We start from the raw sequence: 24946 nt of genomic DNA, 5'->3' as shown, positions 1-24946 counted from the left end.
CCAAGAAAAGTCTCCCCAAAAAAAAATAAAAAAACTTTAACGTAAAACAAAATCCAAGATTTTCAAGAAAACACGGCTCACGGTCACTAAGAATTATGGAAGAGCTACACATTCTGCATGTGGCATCTCCTGACAGCCTTTATTCTACAATAAACGTATTAAACTGATGTGCGTTATACAAGCCCGTTCACAAAACCACCGACCGCCGTAAGCGGGCATATTCGAAAGCACGGCAGGATCTCAAGAGGCCATTGATTAAGGCACTGCGCAGCGGCCCGCGCTCAAGCTCTGACTCTGACTACTCAAAGTCTTACTCTGACTGTGCAAACTCTGACTCTGACTCTGACTGAATAACCTAAGAATAACTTAAAAACCCTAAGAAACCTAAGAAAAACTAAGAATAACCTAAGAATAACCTAAGAAACCTAAGAAACCTAAGAAACCTATTAAGAAACGTTCAGATCAGTCAGAGTCAGACTTTGAGTAGTCATGATCAGAGTCAGAGTCAGAGTTGGAGTCTGGGCCCTGCGCAGCGGATGCTGCACCGGCACGGGCAGCAGTGTTCTGGTATGTCCCTGCAATCTGGGAGCCTACATAAAACGCGTGGACGAGCAGAAGGTAGACAGCGTTAACGAATGTTATAAGGCTTGTATTTGTCCTTGATAACTGGCGCTGTTATGGTTAGTACAAGCCAGTCACGGTAAAAATAAAGTATGCGACATAAAATTGTGCCGGCGGTGTGTCCACTGTCCACAGTGTTGTGGCGTAGTAGAATAACGCGTGGATGGTCCGGTACTTCCAACTTTCAAGCTTGAAGAAATTTGGGAAATTTTGCGAATTTACTTGAACCTTTTTTATGATTCCGGGTTACTGTAGCGAAGTTTTTGACATCACGCGACCACCGTTCTTCGTTGATATTCCTACATACCGGCAAGAGGAAGTGCGAGAGATTTATGAACTCTTATCGGTAAATACGACTATACGAGCAACAAAATGCGAAAAAGCTAATAACACATGTATCAATTAAAATTAATAACAGCAAAGATTACCAAAACAATTACTGTAAGCTGAATGAAAAAAGTAAGGGTGAAATTAGTCAAAAAATACTAGATGGCAATTGCTGGGAAAATAGGAAAAGGAGTTGGACTACCGAAAAGGAGAGTGTCAAGTAATTCTAGTGTTAATATTTGCCCTTGGTATTATCCATAAAAGTTGTGACAGAAATTAACACCTCGTTAGGTAATTCGAAGAGGTAAGTCGTAACTTGTAAGTAATTATGTCAACAACTGCAATAAGCGCGTCGCCTGGTTTCACAGTGGCAAAGCGTAGCATAATGGCGTAGATTACGGGTGACATGTTCTCATGATGCGGCATTTGAAATTTCAGTACTTCAGTGTTATTGAAAAGTATGTGAAAAATAAAATATCACTTTATTCTCAGTTCTGCACCATAACGTAGCTATTACATACATTTTTTATTAGCCGGATAATTTACTGGATGTGGAGCTGGATACAAGCGAAAGCCCGCAATTCAGCGAAAGCATACGCGAACTGGACGGTGGATGCCGTTGTAGCGGATTTATTAGCCGACGCACTGGACAACGCGGCAACGGAAGATGATTTTGGTTATCGACGCTGAGTACGAAGAAACATCAAAATATACACCAACGTTCTTTCGAATTAATGGGGATCATGTTGTTTCTTTCGGTGTGTTTACAAATTACAATCGAACGACCATTGTCACGGACGTAATCTAAATTTCTGGATTACGAAAAAGAAACAATTACAACCAGCGCGGTACCCCCACAAAAACGGCTAGGTTGGTGTTGCATTGCAGCCAACATCCGGGATTAATAAACGTCAGCGTTTAATTTGTACTGCACGACAGCTGCTGTTCACTTCTTCATTTTACATTGGAGATACAAAAAGTCAGCGGTACATCCGGCGCTGCGGTGCGCGCGCGCTGGTCCTGGAACAATGTTAAATTTTTTCCTTTCAGGGATTCCCCGGATTTGACCTTTCCGACTTCACGTGGATGGATCAAATAAACCGTTCTGTAGATACTATTGTTTCTACGTTTCGCCGCCCGTCTGTTTTTTTTTCAATTTGCCTTTCTCAAGGTGATCTCTTCAAATCGTTTGTGAACGATAATTCATTTTTGCTTTTGGGAATCTGCTGTTTTTGCCGTGCATTTTGCGAGCGATTTTTCGAGTACTGAAATTTCGTACGAAATTTTCTGTTAGTAAAATTTGACTGTTAAGAGCAGCTTTCTGACTGTACAATTAAGAGTGACCAGTAAAAATTCCCCCTCTCCAGAAATTTGAGCCATTTTTTATATTGATGCATGACCTTTTGGTCGAGACTGCGAGCAGCGCTGCCAGGACGTTACCACTTCTAAACCAGCTTATAAAATAATTTGAGCTGCGTTTTTATTTCTATTCACCCTTAAGAAGACTTGAAACACACTATTGCCGAAAAGCTATCACGTTGATTGCGCAGTGTGGAACTGTGGGCAATGGCATCAGTGCGTGAGGGTGGTAGGCGTGCACGGTTTTGGCTAAAGTTGAAGAAAACTAGGCCGGGCAAAATTTTGGGGGTTAACTATTCAGAACAACGGAATATTTATTCGTCCTCATGGTTTGGGCGGTTACAGGCTTTTTCTGTAATTCATAACATCCATTCTAATAAATCACGACTACGAGTACTCTGTATAAGAAAACAGGTTAGAACCGCGGTGGCGCCTGCAATCAGCGAAGTTTATAATGTAATCATTCGGCCCTGTAGTTGCCGCCAAAAGTGAGAACCTCAAGTGAAAAGCGAAATCATTAAATTGTGTGTGTTAACAAATTCGTCTGAAGCCGGAAACAATTTTGAATACTATACACAAAGTCTGACTACGAGTAAATCTTCTCCTAACCTTTTGCCCAAACCTTGCTCTGTTTCTTGCCTTGCACTTGTCATCTAACATGCCTGGAGTTACGTTGTTGCGTTTGACCGCCTGGGATGAACCAGTGTCATCCTAATCGGAGCCACCTGTGTAATTGTGTTACATCAGTAAGTGCGTCCTCGGCCAGCATCGTTGCCGGCCGTGCCACCATTCATCCTAACACCCGCTTAATCGTGGTGAAGGCTGATCGCCACCCCACTAGAACAGCAGCTAGATAGTCTGTTGTTACAATAAAGTATACAAGTACATCGGAATCGAATCGGATATATTATGTGTTCAGTGTTCACCTATGTGTTACGTGTGTCGGATATACATACTCTGTGTATTGTTACATTTGTGACATATTTCTAGTATTCTGTACTAGGTTACCACAACTTGGTGGCGCTGAAACATAAATGAAGGCATCAATATGTTTTTCTCTTACAATATAGCAAAATATTAACATCGAAATAAGATGATGCCGATAATCGCTATCCCAGCAATCAAGACGCCTAAGCGGGCTGACTGACGACTTACCTGCACTTCACGATCCACTGGCTGATGGCGAGCACTTAAAGATGGCCAGCCCATTGACATGCAGATAAGTCATCCCCAGTTAACATCGTACCACACGTAAGTAATTCAGCAGGCCGAGGGGATGCGAAGGGATCACCATCCTCTTGAATCCAGAGGACGCAGAAGCGATCGCTTCCCCTATTGAATCACGAGCCTTGATTGTCCGAAGTCCATATGCAAAATCCAGTAAAGCACAATTACAGCGGCGGCCCGCCGTTGCCGCCCTTACTGGGCTTATCTGTTGTTGTGGATATCGGCGTCGTCGGCGTATGGCTTCTATTCCCTCGTTGGACGAGAGAATCGAAGCTACGACGACGAGGCTCATCCATTGTGAGTATTTGAAATTGAAACAATTTTGGTAACACACTGCAATGCTTTTACACTTTTCGCCCGTTTTAGTTCGCCATATCTCGGCAACCGGATGTTGCGCGTGCAAACAATGTATACTTCTACAAATCCTCTAGCTTCAGAATGACATAAAATATTACAAAAAAGTGATTCGGAGTGCGCGAAAGCGAAAGCTTTAGTGTATGTGTAAGCATTAGTACCGGGACATTTCCTTAATATGTATAGCAATGGCAATTTAACGACATACAATACTAGAGTAGAGCAGCACGTAACAGCGTATATATGTACGTCGTCAAAACGGTACGCAGGTACTTGCACTGATGTCCGTCACGGGAACAGCGCCACTCGCGGCTCTTTCTTGTAATTTTTACGGCATCTAAATATGTACTTATGCAATAGGCAGTTCGCATAAAATCTGCGTGCCTTGCATGGTCGAAAAGAACAGTTGTTTTCTGGAAAATGCCAGCTCATGCGCCCAAGAGTTCAGCCAGTCGGAAATACTGCAGCACATTCCTCATATTGCCTTGACGTTGGCTAATGGTGAGAAAGTTTGATTAGACGGGCGGAAAAAGCAGCGCCGCTACTACGAGTATTTTCCGGAAAGGCGACAAATGGCTTTCCTAATTTAGCTGCGCCACCGCGTGCGCATTTTCCCGATCGTCTACAGCATGACTGAATCAACTGCACGACATCATGCATGCGTCTCACAGATACTAACGTACTGTACTGCGCAGAATGGTACTGTACTAAACCCTGGTTAGAGCACCTCCGGGATGTCAGTACAGCATGCCTCTCTTTGCGCCGTAAGCTGGATGTCCATTCACGGGACATTGGTCATCTATTTCCGAGCGATCGCTTCGAGGAGGCACACAAATCAATTCATCTTTGTCCCCACTGAGAAAGGTCATCAGCGCCCTGGTAGATAAGGCGTCGCATCACTCACATGTGCCGTATCGCGATTACAAATTAACCAGGTTGCTATAAAGTAAGACAAGGCTTATGCCGACAAAACCATGCCCACGATTGTGCTTTCGTAACTATTGTAAAATTGCTCATTTTTTTGCCGCTTAATAACTGTGGGCCTGTGGGATATCATCCAGTAAGAAATTGCCACTTTAGTATAAATCCTCAAGAACGCATTACGGGAAAAAAAGAAATGTTTTAATCTGAGCCCGGTCCAATTGGAGAAAGCGAAGCTAATTTTGCCTTCAGTCTGAAAAGAATAATGACGCCTTCGACAGCGTGTCTTGCAATTCCGGTTTCAGTCAATGTGAGAGAATCCAGCAGTTCATTACAAAAAAGACGTACGCTACAAATTCATCCAGGTACATATTCACGCATTTTCGCGTCTTTCGCATCCTCATTGATATGCAGAGCGTTCTTGATGTTCTTGATGTTTAATCGCAGGAGGAGCGTACCTGCGTAGATTTTTTTGTTTCCAACCTTATTTTCTTAGTTTAGCGAAAATTCTTTATCGTTTGCTGATTGTTGGAAGGATAGTTTTACCGCAGTGGTAGATTGTTTCGTCCAGATTGTACGCGGCCGGCACAATATTAGCCACCTCATCGTTTTGGAGTTGCCATCCAGTGGGTCTGCCAAGTAAATACACAAATTATTGTAACTGTTATTCAACACTTACAGCATTACTGAGAGTTCTTACAGTGATACGAGTAAAATTATTATATGATTTTTCTACTGTTTTGTACTGGCATAACACATGACATTCCGTATAGTATAAATTGTTGTGTTGTCGTAGAACTATGGCTAATGCGGTACAGCCTGTGATTATGGCGAAACGCTTGAACTGAGCTTAATATGAAGCTGAAAATTTCCAAATTTTTTTTCTAGAATACGTTTCTAGGGGAAATTATAATGCAGTAAAATGGCAGTTTTAATCTGATGACTAGAGAAATCGTACCACAAAACTAATCAAAAGGCCTAATTTAACTAAAGTTAATCAGCGGTAAGAAGTTACCGCGGTATCTATAATTCAGTGTTCTCAAAAAATCGCACGCGCACATTCTGTATTATTTGTACGGCATTACCTTGCAGCAACCGGGTTTGTAATTTGAAATCGCGATACGGCACATGCGACGCGCCTTGTCCACCAGGACGGCGATGACCTTTCATAGCGTGGACATGGCCAAACTGATTTGTATGGGCTCCTTAAAGCGATCACGCTGTTCAATACGACCAATGTGCTTAGTCGGCAAGCGATTTCCGGCGCAAATAAAAATGATAGATGAAGGCTTCGCATACCACATTTCATACGGCATTTGGCTCAAGCAACAGAGCAAATGGTAACATTTCTCCGCCGCGTAATTAATTTATCTGTTTTCTCGAAAAATCTGACCGAAACTGGCTAAATTATGGCTGCTTTATCTGTAGAATATGTGGAACATAAAGGCTCTGCCAGTGAATTATACGTACAGGAACAAGGGAAAATCGCTTGAGAACGCGCTAGTATGCTGCAAAATGCCGGCTTAAACGATGAGGTGATGATGAACATGCCGGCATATAGCAAAGAAAATGTCCCTTTTCAGTGCTGTGATTCATTTTGTGTTTAAATTTTCTGTAATTATACGTAATCGGAAATAGACGATTACATACCCGACCTTGAGTTTGGTTTTAGTAGGAGAAAAAATTAACCAGCGAAATGGACGTGAAAGAGAACGCGAAAGCCTGCGTGAACGCGAAGCGGAACGGCAGGATCTTAAGAGCAAAATCGATGCCAATCCATATTCGCTGACATTCCATGCATACTGGCAAGTGAAAGTGCGGGAGATTTATGGATTCTTGTTGGTAAATCCGAGTAAACAAATCCATTACTAAAATATTAACAAAAGTTAATACAATTATAATAGTACGCAGCAGCGGTTTTAACTACAGTATGTTACCTTTAATTCAAGGGAGGACAGATTTTGTTTTTTTTTCAATTTTTAAAATTTTGACCGCGCTTAATGTGCCCGCGTTTGTACTTTATTGTGTTTTAATGGCTATTGCTAAAGTTTTAGTGATTAGAGCCAAAGTAAGGCAGAATAAAAATATAAATAAAACATTTATCAGATGTGATTCAAAGTGTTGGAATGTTGGGGAAAATATAGAACCAGGTGAACGCGCAGAGAGGAGTCGAGAAATTGCATAGCGTTTGTATTTGGCTTTGTTACAATCATAAAAATCACGATAGAAATCAAATAGTAAGTTCGAAGATACGTTGTGGTATGATATAACAACTGTATAAAGCGCGTCAGGTGATTGGGTGGCGATGGTGGTGGAGCGTAGTGTAATGGCGCAGAACAAACATGTGGCAGCATGTCATCGTGTACTTTGAGTCTTTGACCGCAAATGCCTGCATAAATAAATTTTAATCAGCTTTACCAATAATGTACGTTATGGCTCGTACATGTTTTTATCAGCCGGATAATTTACTGGATGTGGAGCTGGATGTAAGCGAAAGTCCCCAGCTTAGCGAAGGCACGCGTGAGCTGGACGGTGAAGATGCCGTGGTAGCGGATTTATTAGCAGATGCATTGGACAACGCGGAACTGAAAGATGATTGGTTATCGACGCGGAGTATGAGAAAACCTTCAAAAATATGATTTTTTATCTTAATAATTGGCATTGTGTTGCATTCTTTCAGTGTGTTTACGATCGAACGACCGGTGTCACGGACGTCTTCAAAATTTCTGTATTATGAAAAAGAAAACAATTACAATCGGCGCGGTACTCCCACAAAAACGGCCAGGCTGGTGGTGCATTTCAGTGACGTTCGATTTTGTAATATCAGCGTTATTAATTTTATACTGCACGGAATTGATGCCCGTCTCGTCATTTTTATCGATACCTGAGAAATGCGTGCTAGCGATAAATTCTAGTGTGTCTCTGGCATGGAAAATCGTGGACGGTTTTCCTTTAAGGGATTCGCTGGATTTGACCTTTCCCACGTTGCGTGGATGGATCAAATAAATCGCTGTGTAAATAGGATGGTTTCTACGTTTCCCGCCCCGATTGGTGTTTTTAATCTGCCTTTCTCAAGGTGATCTGTTCAAATTGTTTGTAAACAATATTTAATTTTTGCTTTTGGGATTTTGCTGTTTTTGCCGTGCGTTTGTGAGCGATCTCGAATACCAGAAATTTCGTACCGTTTTTACGGTTAGTAAAAATCCGTGGTTGTGAAACATGTTCAAATATGAACAGCAAGTCTGGTGAATATCTATAAAAATTTCAGTTCTGGAAAACGATGTGCATTTTTGGAAATTACGTAAATGAAGCTCAGTATTTTTTATTTATCAGGGTTTTCTCTGAAGTAGCGTTGTTCGAATCTTAAGAAAAGAGAGGAAGCCATTTGGAGGCACTGCAACGAGAAGGGGAAGACGCACGGGAAGCGAACGCAACCGTAAACACTAAACATTGTCCAGTCTGGTATCGAAAGTATTCAACTGCGAATCAATAAAGTACGGAATTATTTTTTATTTTCTTCTTGCGAAAAAATTACCCTTTGTATAAAACACTTTGGTATATATCGGTTTTTTTTTCGGTGTAGCAATATTAAGAATTTTATTTTTCTCCCAACAGCTGCAGCAACACGTAGCCGTTTCACAAACGGATCTGCAAGCCGAGGAGGATATTGCACAGCATTTTAACGAAAATACCGGCGATCAGCTGGAAGTTTTGCGCTAAAAAGAAGCATTAATGTGGGACTGATTTTAAATACTTTTTCTAATCGCGCAGGTTAAGATCAAGATATCTTACAAATTCTGTGAAAAAAAGGGGACAAACTCAAATCGTTGAATAGGTGGACGATGGTTACGCCTTTCATTGGACCAACGAGAAGTGTCCGATATCACACGAGTGACACGACCACCCTTATACAGTAAGTTTATGTTTTTCCATACCGGCAAGAGAAAGTGCGAGAGATTTATGGATTCTTATTGGTAAATACGATAAAGAAACGTTTAGAAACAATATTAAAAAGATAACGATCGACCGGAGCGTAGCGAAGGTCCTCTATATTCAAGACTAATGCATTGATTGATTTCTGTCCGTTACGAAAATTCGTTACGGAAGTTTGTTACGGAAGTGTGTTACGGAAGTGCGTTACGAAAGTTGGATACGGAAGCGAGACTACGACATCATGCAGCTGACCGGTACGACGTAATCGCAGCCAGCATTTATGACGTCGTAGTTGGCTGCCATTGCCCATGACGTAGCGGCTACAAAATCTACAGCTAGCAACCCTCGGAATAACGCTATGTCGGCAGGGTATTTAACCAAATGACAATGGTGGTGCCTGTTGCTGTGAGCCTATACCACTATACCATATAAGTAGCTCACCACCGTGACGCATTGTTCACTACATGTACACATACATATATATTCCACGCATCTGCATAATACACATTATGAGTGTAATCAGCAGCAATGGCTCCCGGCAAAAATTTCTCCCTGAAAAACTTCCTCCCATCCCTTGTACGTTACCATCGCTGAAATAGCAGGTCATGATGATGCGACCAAGGACCGGCATGGGTTTTCGGTTAGTTTATGGCATACACAGTAGCCTTAGACCGCGTACTTGCACCGCACTTGCACCGCGCGTAATTTCGTTTTAGGGAAGTGACCCGGTACACTGGCACAAAATACGTGTACAGGCACGACAATTTTTACTTTCGCGCACTCAAAAACACATTTTCATTGACTTATTTCACAGGGTAGACTAAGCAGTGATTTGTATCCTGTAAAAACAAACTGGCGTGAAAATCATTTTTGCGCGCAAGTTGCGCAACATCCGGTTAGCGAAATTCCAAAATGTTTGAAAGTGTTTAGGTATACCAAAAGCCTCAGTATGGACCGATATTTTCAAATTTTGTATGAAAATGCACAGTGGCAGAAAGACCGTTTTTTCACCGAACCAGGTTTTAATTCGCGATGTTTGCAATGTAATAAAATGAATTTTAAAAATTCTAGAAATGTTTCTTTTAATTTTAAAAACGATACTAACCTAGCACGTTGTATAAAAAATTTACACGTTGGGGTGCTTTTTTTGAAAAATGTATAGAAGATCAGTTGATAACGAGGCTTTTGGTACACCTCGGTTTGTTTTAACATTTGGAATTTTGTTTTACCTGCTAACCACGATTCCCATCCGGATATTCTGAGCACAAACGGTTTTCACGCCCGTGTATACAAACTACTCGGTCCTACAATGCCATGAAAACAAGGCAACAAGGTGTTTGGAGCTCGAGTGCGCGAAAGCGGAAGTTTTTCGTGTATGTACACCAATTTGGTACCATTTCCCTGGTCATTTCCCTTAAGTCACGCTCCGGTCTGCGAATGCACGCTAACGTGCATTTTTCTAGTAATATATAATTGTACAGTATTACACGAATTGCTTTTTTAATTTTTCACAGTAAGCTAAGTAGCTATAACGTATATATTTTGTTGTTAGCCGGATAATTTACTGAATGTGAAGCTGGATACAAGTGAAAGTCCCCAGTTCAGCGAAGGCATGCGGGAAATGGACGGCGAGGATGTCGTGGTAGCAGATGTGTAAGCAGATGTTAGCAGCGTTTATTTTTACTGCCCGTCTCGTTTTTTGCGCTAGCGATAAATTCCATGGTAGAATGTCAATTTTTTTTCTTTCAGGGATTCGCGGGATTTGACCCTTTCCCACTTCGCGTGGACGGATCAAATAAATTACGCTACTTTGTATAAGTACGATTGCCTCTACGTTTGCCGCCCCGACTGTTTTTTAATCTGCCTTTCTCAAGGTGATCTCTTCAAATCGTTTGTGAACAATAATTAATTTTGCTTTTGCAATTCTGCTGTTTTTGCCGTGTACATTTTTTAGCGATCTCGAGTGCTAAAATTTTGTTCGAAATTTTGCTGTTGGTAAAAGTTCGTGGTTTTAGAAAATGGTGTACTTATTTAGAAAATCATAAACAAAGCAATGCTATCGAATATTTATGAAAATTATTATTTATCGGATTTAATGTCATTAATCAGCAGATTTACCGCAGTTTACGGATCACTTTTGACCGAGCGGAAAACAAAGCGCGAATTTTGAGATTTATATTTGATTGATTTCATTGTTTTTCATGACATTTATCTTCGAATAATTATGAGCATCAATTACCGCCATTACAACGCACAACACAAAATTTAAAAAGCAATCGCCGACAAACAATATACCATTCCATTGGCAGACCTCCTATTTTTCTATCATCGTCCTTTTATACATAAGCCAAGTTGTCAACAGATCACTCACAAGGTGTCAAATACCGAAACGGCTGAATCACAACCAAAGGAATCATTTTGCATTAAGCATTAGTATTTTCGTATTTTCATACGTTCATTATCACCTTCCTACGAGCGCACTTATCCACACATCTCACACCTGCCATAAACGTGTCCAAAACATTGGCACACCATTGGAGAAACAAAGCGTAACAACACACCGCCAGAAACCGGAATATCCGTCGCCGGCGGGCGAACAACAAGCGTACACATTTTCCGCACACCCAGACAGATTTCCTCAACATAGTCACCGGTACATCGCGTATTCATTCACCAGAGACGAAATTCTGTTTATGACTGCACATAAAAACAATACCTTTCTCCATTAATCACACGCACCGTTCTATTATCGATATATTTACCGGCAACAAAACCGACATGACACATACATGACATATTTGTGCCGGTGTTAAGCTCAACGGTTTTTCCGCGGTTGAATATATGTTGTTTTGATGGAGTCCCAAACGTTACCGACAATATCCTTTACGGTATCGGAATCCAGCCTTCCCGGGGAATTATACGTGACCCCGCCTCCTTTATACGAAGATGTCGTTGAGTTGCCGCCGCCGTCGTACGATAACGTCGTTAATTGCCGGATTTCCTTTTCCTCCGATGAGATTGTGGAGGAAAAGGTCATGAAAGAATGGCAGGATTTGGGACGACCATTGCGGCGGATTTTCTGCCGGTGTCGCACGGTTTGGAGGGCACTGGTCCTCCTATGTGTCATTGGTGGAATTGTTTTATTGATTCTGTCGGCATCCGTCTTTAGCGGCACGGCACCCTGGGGAATTGTGCTGGGTGCGGTGCTGGGCGGAGTTTCGTATGTTATTTACATATGCCAGGCGTTGTGCTATAATCCCTTCGCCAAATTTTTGTATCGTTTGGTGTTTATCTCGGATATCACGCAACACACCGGCACCGTGAGAGCCGGTAAGTTCAGTCGGTAATTAGGTATTAATTAGGTAATACAAGCATAAATTTACGTATGTATTGTACAGATAGAATCATGAAAATTATAATTATTGCACTATTTTAAGAACGGATACAGTAACATATTTGCAATGCTACGTTTCCTTCTGTGAACTAAATTACTATACAATAGTTACCCGACTGTAAATGTTTTTCGCTTATTCCGCCATTAGTTATACTTGTTGCAAGGCTTCTTTTTTAGCTTTTACTGATCATTTTCTATTGAGCTGCAGTATCGTAGAATAGGTGGAAGAAATTGCCTTCGTTGCATTATCGTCTTACATGTAATTAGTCAGCTGTAGACTTGTATGTGGTTACCACATTAGTTGCAATACTAATGTTTATAATATTATTATTTTTCCCTCTCAAACAAGCCATCGATTTAAACGAAGTATATCAATTATTTGTAGTTAAGCTCAGCACTGATTTGCTTATTTTGAGTAGGAAGTCAAAATAATTGAAAAACATATAGCAGCTTCGTATTTACAACGCCGTATTATCTTTGGGCAATAATAGTATGCAGAACAGGTTGTGCGACGGCATGCATCGTGTTTATAGAGGAAGTTCACTGGATTTTATGGCTTATAACGAGGATATAAAAATATTGAGTGTCTCGCATATAAAGACGAGTCGAACATGAATCATCGCATTTTATGGCTAATTTTATTACCCAAACAACGTGATACCGGAATCTTCAGGCTTAACAATTTGAAGTGTGGAAAATCGTTAATCATGTGATTTTTATAACCTACTTTTACAAAAGCAAACGTTGTCGTTTACCTGACGATTTTTATAAACTCATTAATTAAATACAAAGCAAGCACACTGTAAAATCCGATGATAATTGAAAAATTAAAATGCCGGTTTCTTTTGACGGTAAAGGTCGTCCCTTCATCGTGTGGGACATGGAATGCTATCATTACGAAACGAGGAGCAGCTCGCGTGGATTGGTCCAAAGCAGCGCCGCTGACGACACGCACAAAGAAAAGGTAACAACGTGGACCGGTCGAAAGGTCATGGAATTTGATTCCTGGAGTGACATCTCCGAGGCGGCGCCGTTGGCCGCGCTGAGCACAGTGCCGCGGGGGCGCATCGCGTTTCACAAGCAGTTCATCCTGTCGGACAACGACACCGAAGCCACGTTCAACCGGCAACGTTATGCGTTTATCCAGGATAACCGTTGGCGAGGCAAACATTATCAGCTACATGAATCGCTAGAGATCCCGGGATTTCAGCGCGAAATCCTGTACTGTTCGACACCCGGCCGGCCGTTTTTTCTCACCTGGCAGTGGTACATTGTGGCGGTGGTGTTTTTACTAGAGCTGCCGTTTAATTTCCTGACAAAGATGCAGTACGCACACTTTACACCGATACATTACACGTATGTTAAGAAGCTTGGTTTGTAACATGCTGTTTTAATGCGTTTCCCTCGCAATGCTATTTTTTAGTTTCGCGTTTTTGTACATTTTGTATATAATGTTTTTAAAAGAAATAAAACTGCTGCGTAACACACTGAGCTATTGACAAGTACAAAATTGTATTTTGTTAACATAATAATTGTAGAGTATGCTTATCGGTTTCCATTTTCTGAACACCTCGAGTACGTACACGTATCCTTGATCAGGCTGTAAATACTGCATTCGCAACAATAAGCCATCATGCATTATGATTTAACGTCAGTCTTTATTGATGAAACCCGAAACACAAAAAGAACCAGTAAAAACAAACATTGAGAGCAAGCGAAAAAGCTACACTTTATAACATCCAGAGTTCATTTAACTTTTCCGCTTCCCCCATTGTACCCATGACTGACGCCGCATTGCCCCGTTGTATCTCCAGAGAAAGTCGCTGTCGGAGGAATTCATGCGAGCGTTTTTCTCCTGTGTGGTCCCGCAGGCGCTTTCCTAGCTCCTTGATAAGGGCGATAGCCGATGGTCCCCACGACCCCATTGTTTCGAAAGCTATCGGGGCGAAAATGTATCTGCCGTTCAAATACAAGTACGTTCTTGACTTCTTTTCTTCCGCCAGAATAGCGGCCGCTCCCGCATTTGTCGAAGTGGACTTGACATGGGAAGCAGCGACAGTATCGACGCATGTGACATCCCACACCAGGCACATTCCCCTTTTCCACGCGAAGGTTGTACAACCATCCGGACGTCGTTCACTCGTGTGAGAGGTGCCGCGTGGTTCAAGTTTAGCTGGGATGCCAGCCGAGACGAAGGCGCGGCATACAATACTGTTGAGAGCACCATGGCGCGGATGCCTGCCAGCCGAAAAAAGGCACGATAGGCCGTGATGCGCTTGTCCATCAACTGGTTTGTGGCACTTCATACATTCATGCGGATCACAGATCACAGCACCAAGTCTCAGTCCGACAGAGATTTTGAGCGTATCATCGTCAAGTAGGTTGCCAATATGAGCGGAGGGCAGCGCGTTGAGCCAGACACCGGCTTCCGGCGTTGACTGGGCAAGAAGGCGGGCTTTGTTGATCTCGTCGTCGTGAAACAACTCAAGTAGACTGGACAGAGACGTGTTACACAAAGGTAGATCCCAAGTTTTCTGCAATTTGCGAAAGCCAAGTTCGGGCAATTCAGCTTGGCGAGCTTTCGCCTTCCACATCTCCTGAGCTTCAGTGACATCCACCGCCGATCGTTCGGGAAGCAGCAAGGATACTAAGCCGGTTACGGAATGAATCGAGGCCAGATAAGCCGGGAGCGCTAATTCTTCCGATCGACGTATACCAATACCACCTCTGCTAACCGGTAAGCTTGCTCGCCGCCAGCTCGGGTAATCATCGTGATTGGTTCGGGCATTGCACAGCAATTGGAAGCAAGAACGTAAAACTTCATCGATCTTGTACAGTTGATGCGGATACTTCCAGGCATTGCAGCACCTTAACATGTAAATGATCTTAGGCGCACCAAGGCAATGTCTCAATAAGTATAGGGCATGGTGACGAGGAAGTAGCTGCATCCGCTCGGATACAACAGTTAAAGCCGCCGCTTTCTCTGCAAACATCGGAGCGATCGCTTCGTCTAAAACAGGAGCTCCGAGCAGTGTCAGACTAGAAGTTGACATAATACGAATACCCGGATGTCGTGCGAGGAAATCATTAACAGCCTCCCGTTGTAAACATTCGGTCCCGCCTGTAACGTACAACTCGCACTTGGCAATGTTTATTTCCAAACCAACAGCCCGCGCGCGTTCGACTATTCGTGCGAAATTTTCCAACACGTTTCCGGGAAGGCCGCCCAGAGTCCCATCATCGAAGTACCAGGAGTTGAACTCGGAGTCCAGTGTGGCAATAATCGCGTGCAAAGCAAGGCAAAACAGTAACGGTCCCAGCGGATCACCCTGCTGCACTCCAGTTTCAGAAGAAAGAATGTGATCGTCGACAAACAGTGATGAGTGGTATCCATAAGCTGAGTGGAAAAAGGCGTAGTATTCCGGGAAATGAGATTTCACAGCGTTGAGTACCACTTCTCTAGACACTGTATTGAACGCGTTCCGAAAATCTACCTTCACGAGCGCTTTAGTTGTGTCTGGTGATGCGTTGAGAAAGAGTCTGGTACCGTGGACTATGGCTTCAGCTCCACCACGCACGTTGAAGCCAAGTTGCTTTGGCGAAAGTATGGCGGTCGCCCGCTCGGCTACGCTAGTGCAAACGATCTTTGCCAACAGACGGCGCAACGTCATGCCAACCGCTATAGGGCGCAGGCCGCCATCCTTCTTCCGCAGAGCCAGCAGCTTTCCGCCGAAAAATGCAGGACGAATATCGGCAGGAACTTCACCGGTGAGAACAATGTTGAGGACGGATGCCACAGTTTCGCAGAATTGACCGCTGTGAGCGTCCATTTTCGACCCTACAATGTCTAGGAGATGCTGCGGGCGCAAACCGTCCGGTCCACCGGCAGATCCCCGAGGAAAGCTGTGGATGGCAGCGAATACATCCGCGGCGCTTACAGGTGGCGCTGGTGGCGAGTCAGCTGCAGGAGGAGTAACGCACGGAAGGCCGCTTTCAGGGTGTTTAGCCCTGAGCTCTTTCAGAGTTTCCGGGGTGATAACCGCGATTGAATCCGTGGACATCACGACACGCATAGTCCCGGAGACGGAACCGTCGTCGATTTTCTGACCAACGCGACGGGCCACGTCTTCGTCGGAGCTCCATTTTTTCTTGGTTCGAGGAGGCTGTGACCGAGGGACCTCTACGTCGCGGTCGTATAAATCCAGATTTTTTTTGACCGCAGTAGCCAAGGAGCTCGTACGTTCGGACTTTGTCTTGGCAGGTAGACGAAGCGCTGACGGCGCAAAGGCAAACAGTTTCAGCCAGGATTTGCTATCGTTCTTAGTCGCAATTTGCTGCAGCGCCTTTTGCAGAGAGATTCTGGCAGCGGGTCGCGCTCCGTGCGGGATGCGGCGTAGAACCCGCTCTTTCGAAGGTTGAAACGTTCTTTGCGTAGGAGGCGGAGTGGGTGCTGCTCCCGCCGAATTGTTGGCTGTGGTGGCAGGAAAAGGCACTGGAGCTTTGGGAGTAGAGTGAGAGGAGCCAGCTGCAGGCTGAGAGGCTACTGATGGTCCGAGACGGAGAGCTTTGCGTTGAGCCTTCTTGCATACTGCTGAGTCGCGATGCGCAGTTAGACCGTGGGCTGATTTGCACACTTTAGGACACAGGTCGCACTTGAAAACCATGATCCCAATCGGCCTTCCTCAGATACCTTCTGGATGTTGGAATGACTGATTTTATTATTATTACAGCAGGAAGAGGATAATTTTAATTTCTGGATTTGAAAGGTCAAAAAAAAGGTCAAAAAAAATCTGGATTTGATTTAATTATATAGTACGCATTTTGGCTTTATTTTTAGTCCATAAATACAGGATCGACCAAAGCGCAGCGATGAAGGGGTAAAAGTCTATTTCTATTTGCCTGTTATGGAAATGTGGGAAATTATTATTTACAACTTACGAGTTAGTACTGCAGTAAGTCGAAAACGTTAGTTGTGTAAATAAACTCAGATATAGTGCAGTTTGGCAAGTATCAAAGGTCAACGCTGACCAACAGCAGCACTGCGATCTAAAAATGCATTCAACTGTGCATTTTCCTAGATATATTTGTGTACATATATATAATACAACATGTACCGCTCGCTAAGTAATCAAATAAACAAAAAGGTGGTGTGTCCGGCACCCCGTGCATAACTACATAAGGTCACCGATAACGTGTTGGTCTGGTATGCATCCGGGACGTTAACGTATCGGATACGCGACGCGCACGCTGACGCACCGGCACACAACAACGCAAAACAATGTTTACGTAATCATTGATCCACTGAACCCAAATGAAATTATCGAATACACCACCGACGCAATTATCCCGGATTGCGGTCGCACCCGGCCGGCAGTCCAGGCGGATGCGTTGTGTCGGCCAACGCGACGCAGGCCTCACTTATACACTCCCTAGAGTAAGGATTTCGGTATGATTATACGTTAACGCTGCGCATGCCGGCCCCGTCTTTGCCCGACACACGCGCCCCGGTATGGCTTCCGGATGGATCGATAACGACGTAAATTACAAAGGGCGGTTGCAGTGCCCTAGATTAGCCTATAGGTACCTGCGCGCTGCACCCGGTATAATTATTACGGTAATTCGGGACGCTAAGCAGCGAGGCGTAATTATATTAAGACGCATCGAGGGCAGTCTGTTATTCCTTTCTATCTCCAGTCCAGACTAAAACTGGCGCTTATAATCAGCGCATCCAACAACACCAATTAACAATTAATCATTCATCCCTGAATCATCCGCTGCAATGTCTAACGCAGAACGATGTCGTAACTACGTAATATTTAGCTTCGGTTATTGCCGGTCGACGTCAACGTATCTCGCTGAGTTCACGTGTGACTGCGTTTTACGGCCATGTCTTCAATTCATTGTTGACCCGTATTTCGCGCAAACATACCGATCGAACAGAACGCGAAATTAAATATTTAAATGCGGCCGGGAAGACGCAGGTGTACTGGTGTTCATTACGGCATTTTGCCACTGTTTTGATTGGACTAAATGCCGTTGTGCGAACGTGGTTGTTATATTTCTTAATGAGCGCTTCACGTGCGGTACCAGCTTCCGGATGGCACATCATCTTGTTGTTGCCCATATCGGCGTACCCGTTAATGTGGGAAATCCGCTCGGCGTGCTGATTTTTATCTGGGTGCTTATATAACGCGCGACAGCGCGCCAGAAGTCGCCATACAACCTGTGATAAGATGTTATATACATCCGAGACGATCTTCTTTTCTGCATGTAATAGTTTCGTATAACATGCAATTTGACGATCTATATTACTGACTAGTGACTAGGCGTGGGCGACCAGTTTGTATACGTACGATGGGGTCGGTCAATCCGGACAATATTGTACAGTTACCGGACGAGACTGGCGGATGTAGTCGGTCATCCACTGATGTCTGCTGTGTCTGCGGTCGATCGACCATTGGCCACGGGCTGCTGTACGGCGGCAAAGTGTGTAACAGCTGTGCGGTAAGATTTGACAGCATTTTTACTTTTATTTCGTAAAAACAATTTACATAACATGACAAGATCGCGCCGAATCCTGTCCAATATTCTTCTGATACTCTGGTGACAGATTTGTTTACAGTATACTTATTTTTCTTTACTCGTATAATTCCAGGTCAGAATTTTATTAAATTCTTCACTGGTACGCAATTGTAATAGTGAATTTAGTTGAACATTCTCAGTTATGATTCAAATAACGGGAGTTATCTACTCGTACCAAACAAAAGGGATTGACAACAACAAAGCTCTGTTAATCCTACACTTGATGTCATTTATCGATCCGGCTAAAGTGCGACGCTGCGGCTACAATAATTAATATCATTAATACACCGGCGCGCTGTGTATCTGTACGTTGTGCATTAGCACCATGTTCGGCTGCAAGTTCACACTCCCGCCGGGCGTCGACAACAAGTACCGGATTTTCCGCTTCGCCTTTGTATTTGGTACTTGGTACTGTTGGTAGTTACTAGTTAGTACCGTAACGTTACGGCTTGGCCGCGTACAGTCCGTATGACAGAGTAGCATGACGGTCAAATAGCTTTCTTTCTTTAACAGGCATTCTTTTTACGGGCATCAAAAGTTCTCCCGCAGTACAGTTACAAGTGCGCATTATACAACATGTGCCCGACACCAGCCAGCGCGAAACCCATGTGCAAAGCCTGCCGATTGCGTAAGTGTCTGGCAGCCGGGATGAAATTGAACCCCCGCACGCGCACGGCAGTGCAGCAAGGTAGGTAACTACTGTCTAGAGTGATGGAGTACACTAAACTTTATAAAATTACAGACTGTAGTTTGTACCATGGTCCATGCAATTTCGTTCATCGTTGCAGTGACTGCAGTCCCTTCCGCAGCAGCATCTAGCCAGTCCGACCCGCAACGGGCCCCGGGTGAGTTCTTCGATCCGTTCAATCATGAGAAACTCGTTTGGCCGACAATACAGAGAAATCCAAGAGGCAGACATCTGCGACAAGTACCACGCATTCTAATGATTCTGTACAAGTGTATTAAATACCGGCGAACCTGGTTCCACGGCGTTCTTGAGACAGTGTGGCGCTTGCAAGAGAAATACAGCTGCTGTTTCAGGTACACTGAAAGATTTTCACCTGTCTGGTCGTCTTTCAATGATTTAGACTATATCAAATCATTCTTAACAGAAGCTTACCAGAAAGCGAACTGGATACTGTCGTATAAAATCGAAGTACTTAGGCTCTAGGCTAGCACATGTACACTGTACAGTACAGCGTACTTGAAGTACCAAAAAAGTGTGGTCTGGCATCCGCGGGCAGCAGTGCAGCATGGCCGCTTGCAATATCCACTATCAAGCTGCTTGGGTGGGCGTTTAATTAACCAGGCTAACAGCCACGTGATGCTTAAATGCTTGATGCCAACTGATGGCCTCGGTGGCGACTGGCGATCAGCATCATGGCTTCGCGAAGTTTCCAGCACGGTTACTCACCTGCTCGCATCGCTGCTGGCTATACCAGGGAATTTTTTGCGATTGCTTTCCACGTTTCCAGTTGTATAAATTCAGTTTTATGATAATCGGAAGGTGGTAATTTTGATTCGCCCAGTTCTTTCACTGCCAGATCAGCAAATACACGAAGACTTGTGGTGTCCATCTTGATTTGATACTGGCTGATTTTTACCAGCTTTCTGATCCACGATGCTGTCCTCGGATTTTTCACGTAATTTACTGCGTGTAGATGTTGGAGAATGCTCGTCACGTGAGCGCCATTCCGGAGGCGTCTCACACGCTGCCGCCACGTCCGCGCCCATCCCCAGCACGAGTGCCTGTGCAGTGGAGAAAGGCCGATTTAGTGCGGCCGCCGCTGCTGGTCCCTCGCCCAGCAGAACCGTATCGGTCATTTACCGCAGTCGTGTGGATTCTGCGGGTACATATGAGACTTTCCTTATTCCTTCCCTTATGACTTTCCTTCCTTAACAATTACTTAACTCAGCGGGCAGCCCATATAAATAAGCAGAGAAAACGATAAAATTAATATGAATTCTTTATTAATGGTTCTTTAGACACACTACATAGTATTAAGTATCTGTACGAAGTATTCTATTGCTTAAGTGGTTTATCAATACTCGCGGTACTCGTATTTGTGGTTTGTGACTGCGTGCAAAGTTATGGATGCTCTGTATTAGTTACTTATGAGTTCATTTTCACACACAATATTTAAATTTGGAATCTTTCGGCTGGTTTTTGTATACAGCATGTGTGACAAAATTTCGCATTTTAACTTACAGTATTTTATCGACAAATCTCAACGATACTCGCCTAGAAACATTTCATTCTTTATAGATTTGAAAGTGATTTATGTTTAATTCTGTCTCTTTGGTAGATTGTTAATTTTGCTAGCGTATGTTTGCCTTTTAAATTTTGGAATACATAATAAAGTAATTTCGTGATGTTTTGTAATTTCTTTCTGTAGACAGCGGCATCGAATCAGCGGTATTACGCTCTCCGTCCAGTGTTTCGGCCCGCCTGGCGGCCGCCCAGGAGACCGCCGCCCGTCTGTCGCCCATTGTGGCCCGCTACTGGGATCTGACACGCGAAAAGAGCGTCCTGCTGCAGCAGGCGGCTGGCGGTATTGCCATCGCCCAGGCAGCGGCCTACGGCGACCAGATTCAGGCTTTTGATGATTTTATGCAGCTGGCAGTGTGCGAGGGACTGGTGCCGGTAAGTGCAAAGTGCTAAGGACGACTGGGCTGTTATCGAACAGCTGAAGTTAACGTACAACAGTGTCATTTAATATTGTAAATAATATATGTATATGATGTAAATATATGCATATGAATATATACAGTAAAAATAAAATGTATACTCTATATACAGTAATTAAATATAAACAATAAAATACAATATGTGTACCGTATAATGTTGTTCTTATTAGTTATTGTTAATATCAATCAGATAATTAACCTCCCTGTTTTACTGCATGCCGGTCGTTTTTATTTTCGGTACGATTACAAGATTCTGTTAATTATTCTGTTCTTTAAATACACACTGTCGTATCTGTACTTTACCTGAATTATTAACGAATAAATGCTGCTATATCTGCACTTTAGTGAATATTTAAGTATTTATAAATACTTGATAAGTATTTGTAAATACTTAATACCGTAATAATTAATACCTGCGCTTTACTTAAATAATAAATGGAATAAAGCTGAATTCTTTGAAGAATTTTTGTCTGTTGTTTGTACAGCGAAAACAGTGATGTGAAAAAATGTTTTAATGACCGGTTGCGTTTTATATCTAGCACCAGCCGCAGACCACTCCGGCACGCGCCCTGATGGCCATCGAGAACTGCATCACCGATCAGGTTCGACGTCTGGGGCGTTTTGCATCTTTCCTGCCGGGATTCGGGAATTTCAGTGAAGAAGATCAGAAAACTCTCCTAAGGGAAAAGTACCTGATATGTAATCTGGTTCGTACCTACCTGCATAACCTTTTTGTAGGTAAACTCGCGGTCGGCATTTTTTAATGGACAAATAAAAATAAAATAAGAGTGGATCAACATGGTAAGTACTGAAGCATGAATTTATATTTAATGTTATGGTATAACTACTGTTGTGAATATTGTTAGACTTATTTTTAGTAATGTGGAGTCGTTGATACGAGTATTTTATTTCCAGCCGATTGTATGCTACCCGCAAGCGCTAACAGAAGTTAACCATTAATTGACATTTAATTATCGTTAATTAACGTTTGTTTCCGGTTGTTCACTGTCCAGGGATTGAAAATGAAACTTCTATAATTCAGCTGAACGTGTCCAAATATTTCCACAAAGGCGAACACTACTGGTACATGGCCGGCGAAGATAGTCTGCATAATTGCCGCTACTGGCTGGAAGTGCTCGGCTTCGATCCGGACTTTATTTCCTTCAATGAAGCCTTCTACGTACAGGTCAACAGCATCGGCTTGACCACCACGGAGAAGTATTTGCTGCTGTCGGCGGCAGTATTTTGTCCAGGTTCGTTGTGAATTGGCACTTAATTAAATTGAAGTAAAATTCATTAAACGATGGTATAAGTAATTATTTGCTAAATATTTGAAAATAGTTTGACCGTGCTTATCCGGTCTGTAATTAAGTATTATACTCTCCCGGTCAGTTGGGAGCTAATATATTAATTAAACTGATATACGAGTAGTTAATTAAACAGCCCTAATATTTTAATTTAATAAAATTATATAAATACTCCTATTGCATAAAACAGTTATCTATATTAATAGAACTGCCATATAAATACTTATTTGAAAAATTATTTTATTTTAATGGTAACCTTTAATGCGGTGTGTTTGGCTGATTAAAATTTATTTGACCGAATCAGGGATATAATTTTATACATGCGCATTTGAATTTTTTTTTACAGAGGTCACCACCGCCTCGAGTAAACTCACGATGGAATTCATGTACGCGTACTACCTGGATGCGCTGTTCTACATGATCGGACACCGTGTACCGCTGCAGCTGCGCTCCGGCGTGTACAGTCAAGTGGAAAGCGTCATCCGCCTGTTCCCCACCTGCGACCGCATCTCCATGCAGTTTGTCGGCGATCTGGATGTCAGTGTCGTGCCGGTGCAGCCGCGCTCGGCGGCCTTTCGAGACTGTCTTGGGCCCGCGGGTAGGCTGGGGTGATGCCGTACAAAAAACCAGATTAACGTTAATTATATAGATACCTATGTGTTCTCAGATTATAACGGTGCGGATAAAGAATCTCCTGTGCACTGGCCCTTTTTGGCGTATTATTAGCCCTGTGATGGTTTAGCTGCATTTTAAATTGTTGTAGCCTCAGCTGACCGAATGTTTTCCCTCTTTTAAATTGTTTTTTTAACTTTAAAATTTTTCTTTTTATTGTTCCACTTTTTTTTATCGATTGCGATATGCCAGGAACGCCCGGGTCGTTTGGGAATACTATTGCCGCTGCTGTCTGCTGCGCTTGTTAATCCGTGTGTCGCTGCTTTAATTGTGTACTGATGCCATCAACATTCATTTCCCTCCGAAAAATTGTAACTAGGAGCACTGCATTTGTAGCATTTTGTAGATGGCATCAGCTGTCGTGATTTGGAAAGCTTTTTTTTCGAAAAGAAAGCCTAATACATAGAACGGTGCGCACGCTAAACTAATTAACCCGCTACAGTACCGGTACCTATGCGTTCATCCTATGGACGCCTATGGAAGATCGACCAACTGGGGAGAAAACTGCTAACCTACATTGTGTAGGGCCATTGTGGGCAAAATCTGTTTTTCCAAATATTTCCATTGTACGTATAAGGCACAGCAAATTCGCAAGCGTATTTTGCGCTCTGTTTTGCACATTTAGCATCGTCTTACGTAATAACACGATAGTCAGGACAAATCGATAACCGTGATTTTTCTCGCGATGTTACCCAGGCATCCATTTCTCGTCGCACTGCTTTATCGCACTCGATGCTTGCATTCTTAAAAATAAGAGTTCGTACAGCAGTAAACATACGAGTACCTTTCAAAACTGACAATGCCAGTTCTTTGAACAAATACCGAGTACAACGTGTGTACCTGCTGGCACCCGTGCTCCTTGCGAAGTTCGTTACCATATTCAAAACCGACAGTTGAGCTCTGACGACAATATTAGGAAGAAAATCGAAATTGGGCTACTCCGTGTAGAAAAACGGAGCTAGAGCATCTCAACTCGAATTGCTATACAGCGCTACGAAGGAGGTTTTAGCGGTGGAGGTCACAGTAGGACGCAAGCGCGACACCAGATCAGCTGAGATTACCGTAACTCTAGTGAGAAAAGTTCAAAACACCGGATCACTCTCGTCCAATCGCACAGTTATTAAATCGCCCCGAGCGGGAAAACCAGAGAGCCAAGCTGAAGTCAGGTTAAGGAAAATAGCCAGCTTATAAAAAATCCAGCCAGCATAGCCGGCTTTAAAAAATCTTAACAGTCAATAAGGCATAACAGGTATCTGTAGTAAACACGGACAGCGGCTTCACAACATTACATCCGCTGCAGTATAGACAGCTACCATATGTTTGACTGCTCGACAAGGTCATTCACCGAAAGGTCGCACTTGCGCAGGTTGCCTTTTTTACCGCAACTTTTCAGGATATATAGGATAGTGCGAGTTTCGGTGCACTACAACACGTTTAACCTTTTGTTCGTTTAATTCGTTACCATATCTCAACAAGCGGACGTTTACGAGCGCAAACGGTTTTCAAGCCAGCCGTCCAGATGATCATGTTACTAACTTATAACTTACTACTGACTGCATCG

At 43.2% G+C, this 24946-nt stretch overlaps 1 protein-coding gene across 2 annotated transcripts; it reads left to right on the top strand.

Moving 5' to 3' along the window:
* The first annotated feature begins 11408 nt into the window (after nt 1-11408).
* On the top strand, nt 11409-23590 carry LOC129595613 (transmembrane protein 151 homolog). Of its 2 annotated transcripts, XM_055492673.1 has the most exons (10): nt 12000-12072; nt 18463-18640; nt 19232-19406; nt 19507-19759; nt 20380-20568; nt 21115-21362; nt 21946-22207; nt 22449-22659; nt 23060-23311; nt 23381-23590. In XM_055492673.1, exons 7-10 carry the CDS (start codon nt 22205-22207, stop codon nt 23437-23439), a joined length of 525 nt encoding a protein of 174 aa, XP_055348648.1. In that variant the 5' UTR covers nt 12000-12072; nt 18463-18640; nt 19232-19406; nt 19507-19759; nt 20380-20568; nt 21115-21362; nt 21946-22204; the 3' UTR covers nt 23440-23590. The 2 variants fall into 2 exon arrangements, with proteins under 2 accessions (XP_055348647.1, XP_055348648.1); XM_055492672.1 differs by lacking the exons at nt 18463-18640; nt 19232-19406; nt 19507-19759; ... (4 more) ...; nt 23060-23311; nt 23381-23590 and adding an exon at nt 12994-13610 and having other exon boundaries at nt 11409-12072.
* Nucleotides 23591-24946: the final 1356 nt, after the last annotated feature.

Source organism: Paramacrobiotus metropolitanus, unplaced genomic scaffold (genome assembly GCF_019649055.1).
Source record: "Paramacrobiotus metropolitanus isolate TYO unplaced genomic scaffold, Prichtersi_v1.0 Parri_scaffold0000080, whole genome shotgun sequence".
NCBI classification, from domain to species: Eukaryota; Metazoa; Tardigrada; class Eutardigrada; order Parachela; family Macrobiotidae; genus Paramacrobiotus; species Paramacrobiotus metropolitanus.
The sequence above is the reverse complement of the archived record's forward strand: the minus strand, read 5'-3'. Positions and strand labels throughout refer to the sequence as shown.

What these genes read in the sequence shown, in the direction of transcription:
- LOC129595613 (XM_055492672.1), top strand. Translation starts at nt 11,595, where the DNA reads ATGGAGTCCCAAACGTTACCGACAATATCCTTTACGGTATCGGAATCC. An exon ending in CACCGGCACCGTGAGAGCCG is followed by an intron (nt 12,073 to 12,993) that starts GTAAGTTCAGTC and finishes TTGACGGTAAAG; the next exon opens with GTCGTCCCTTCATCGTGTGG.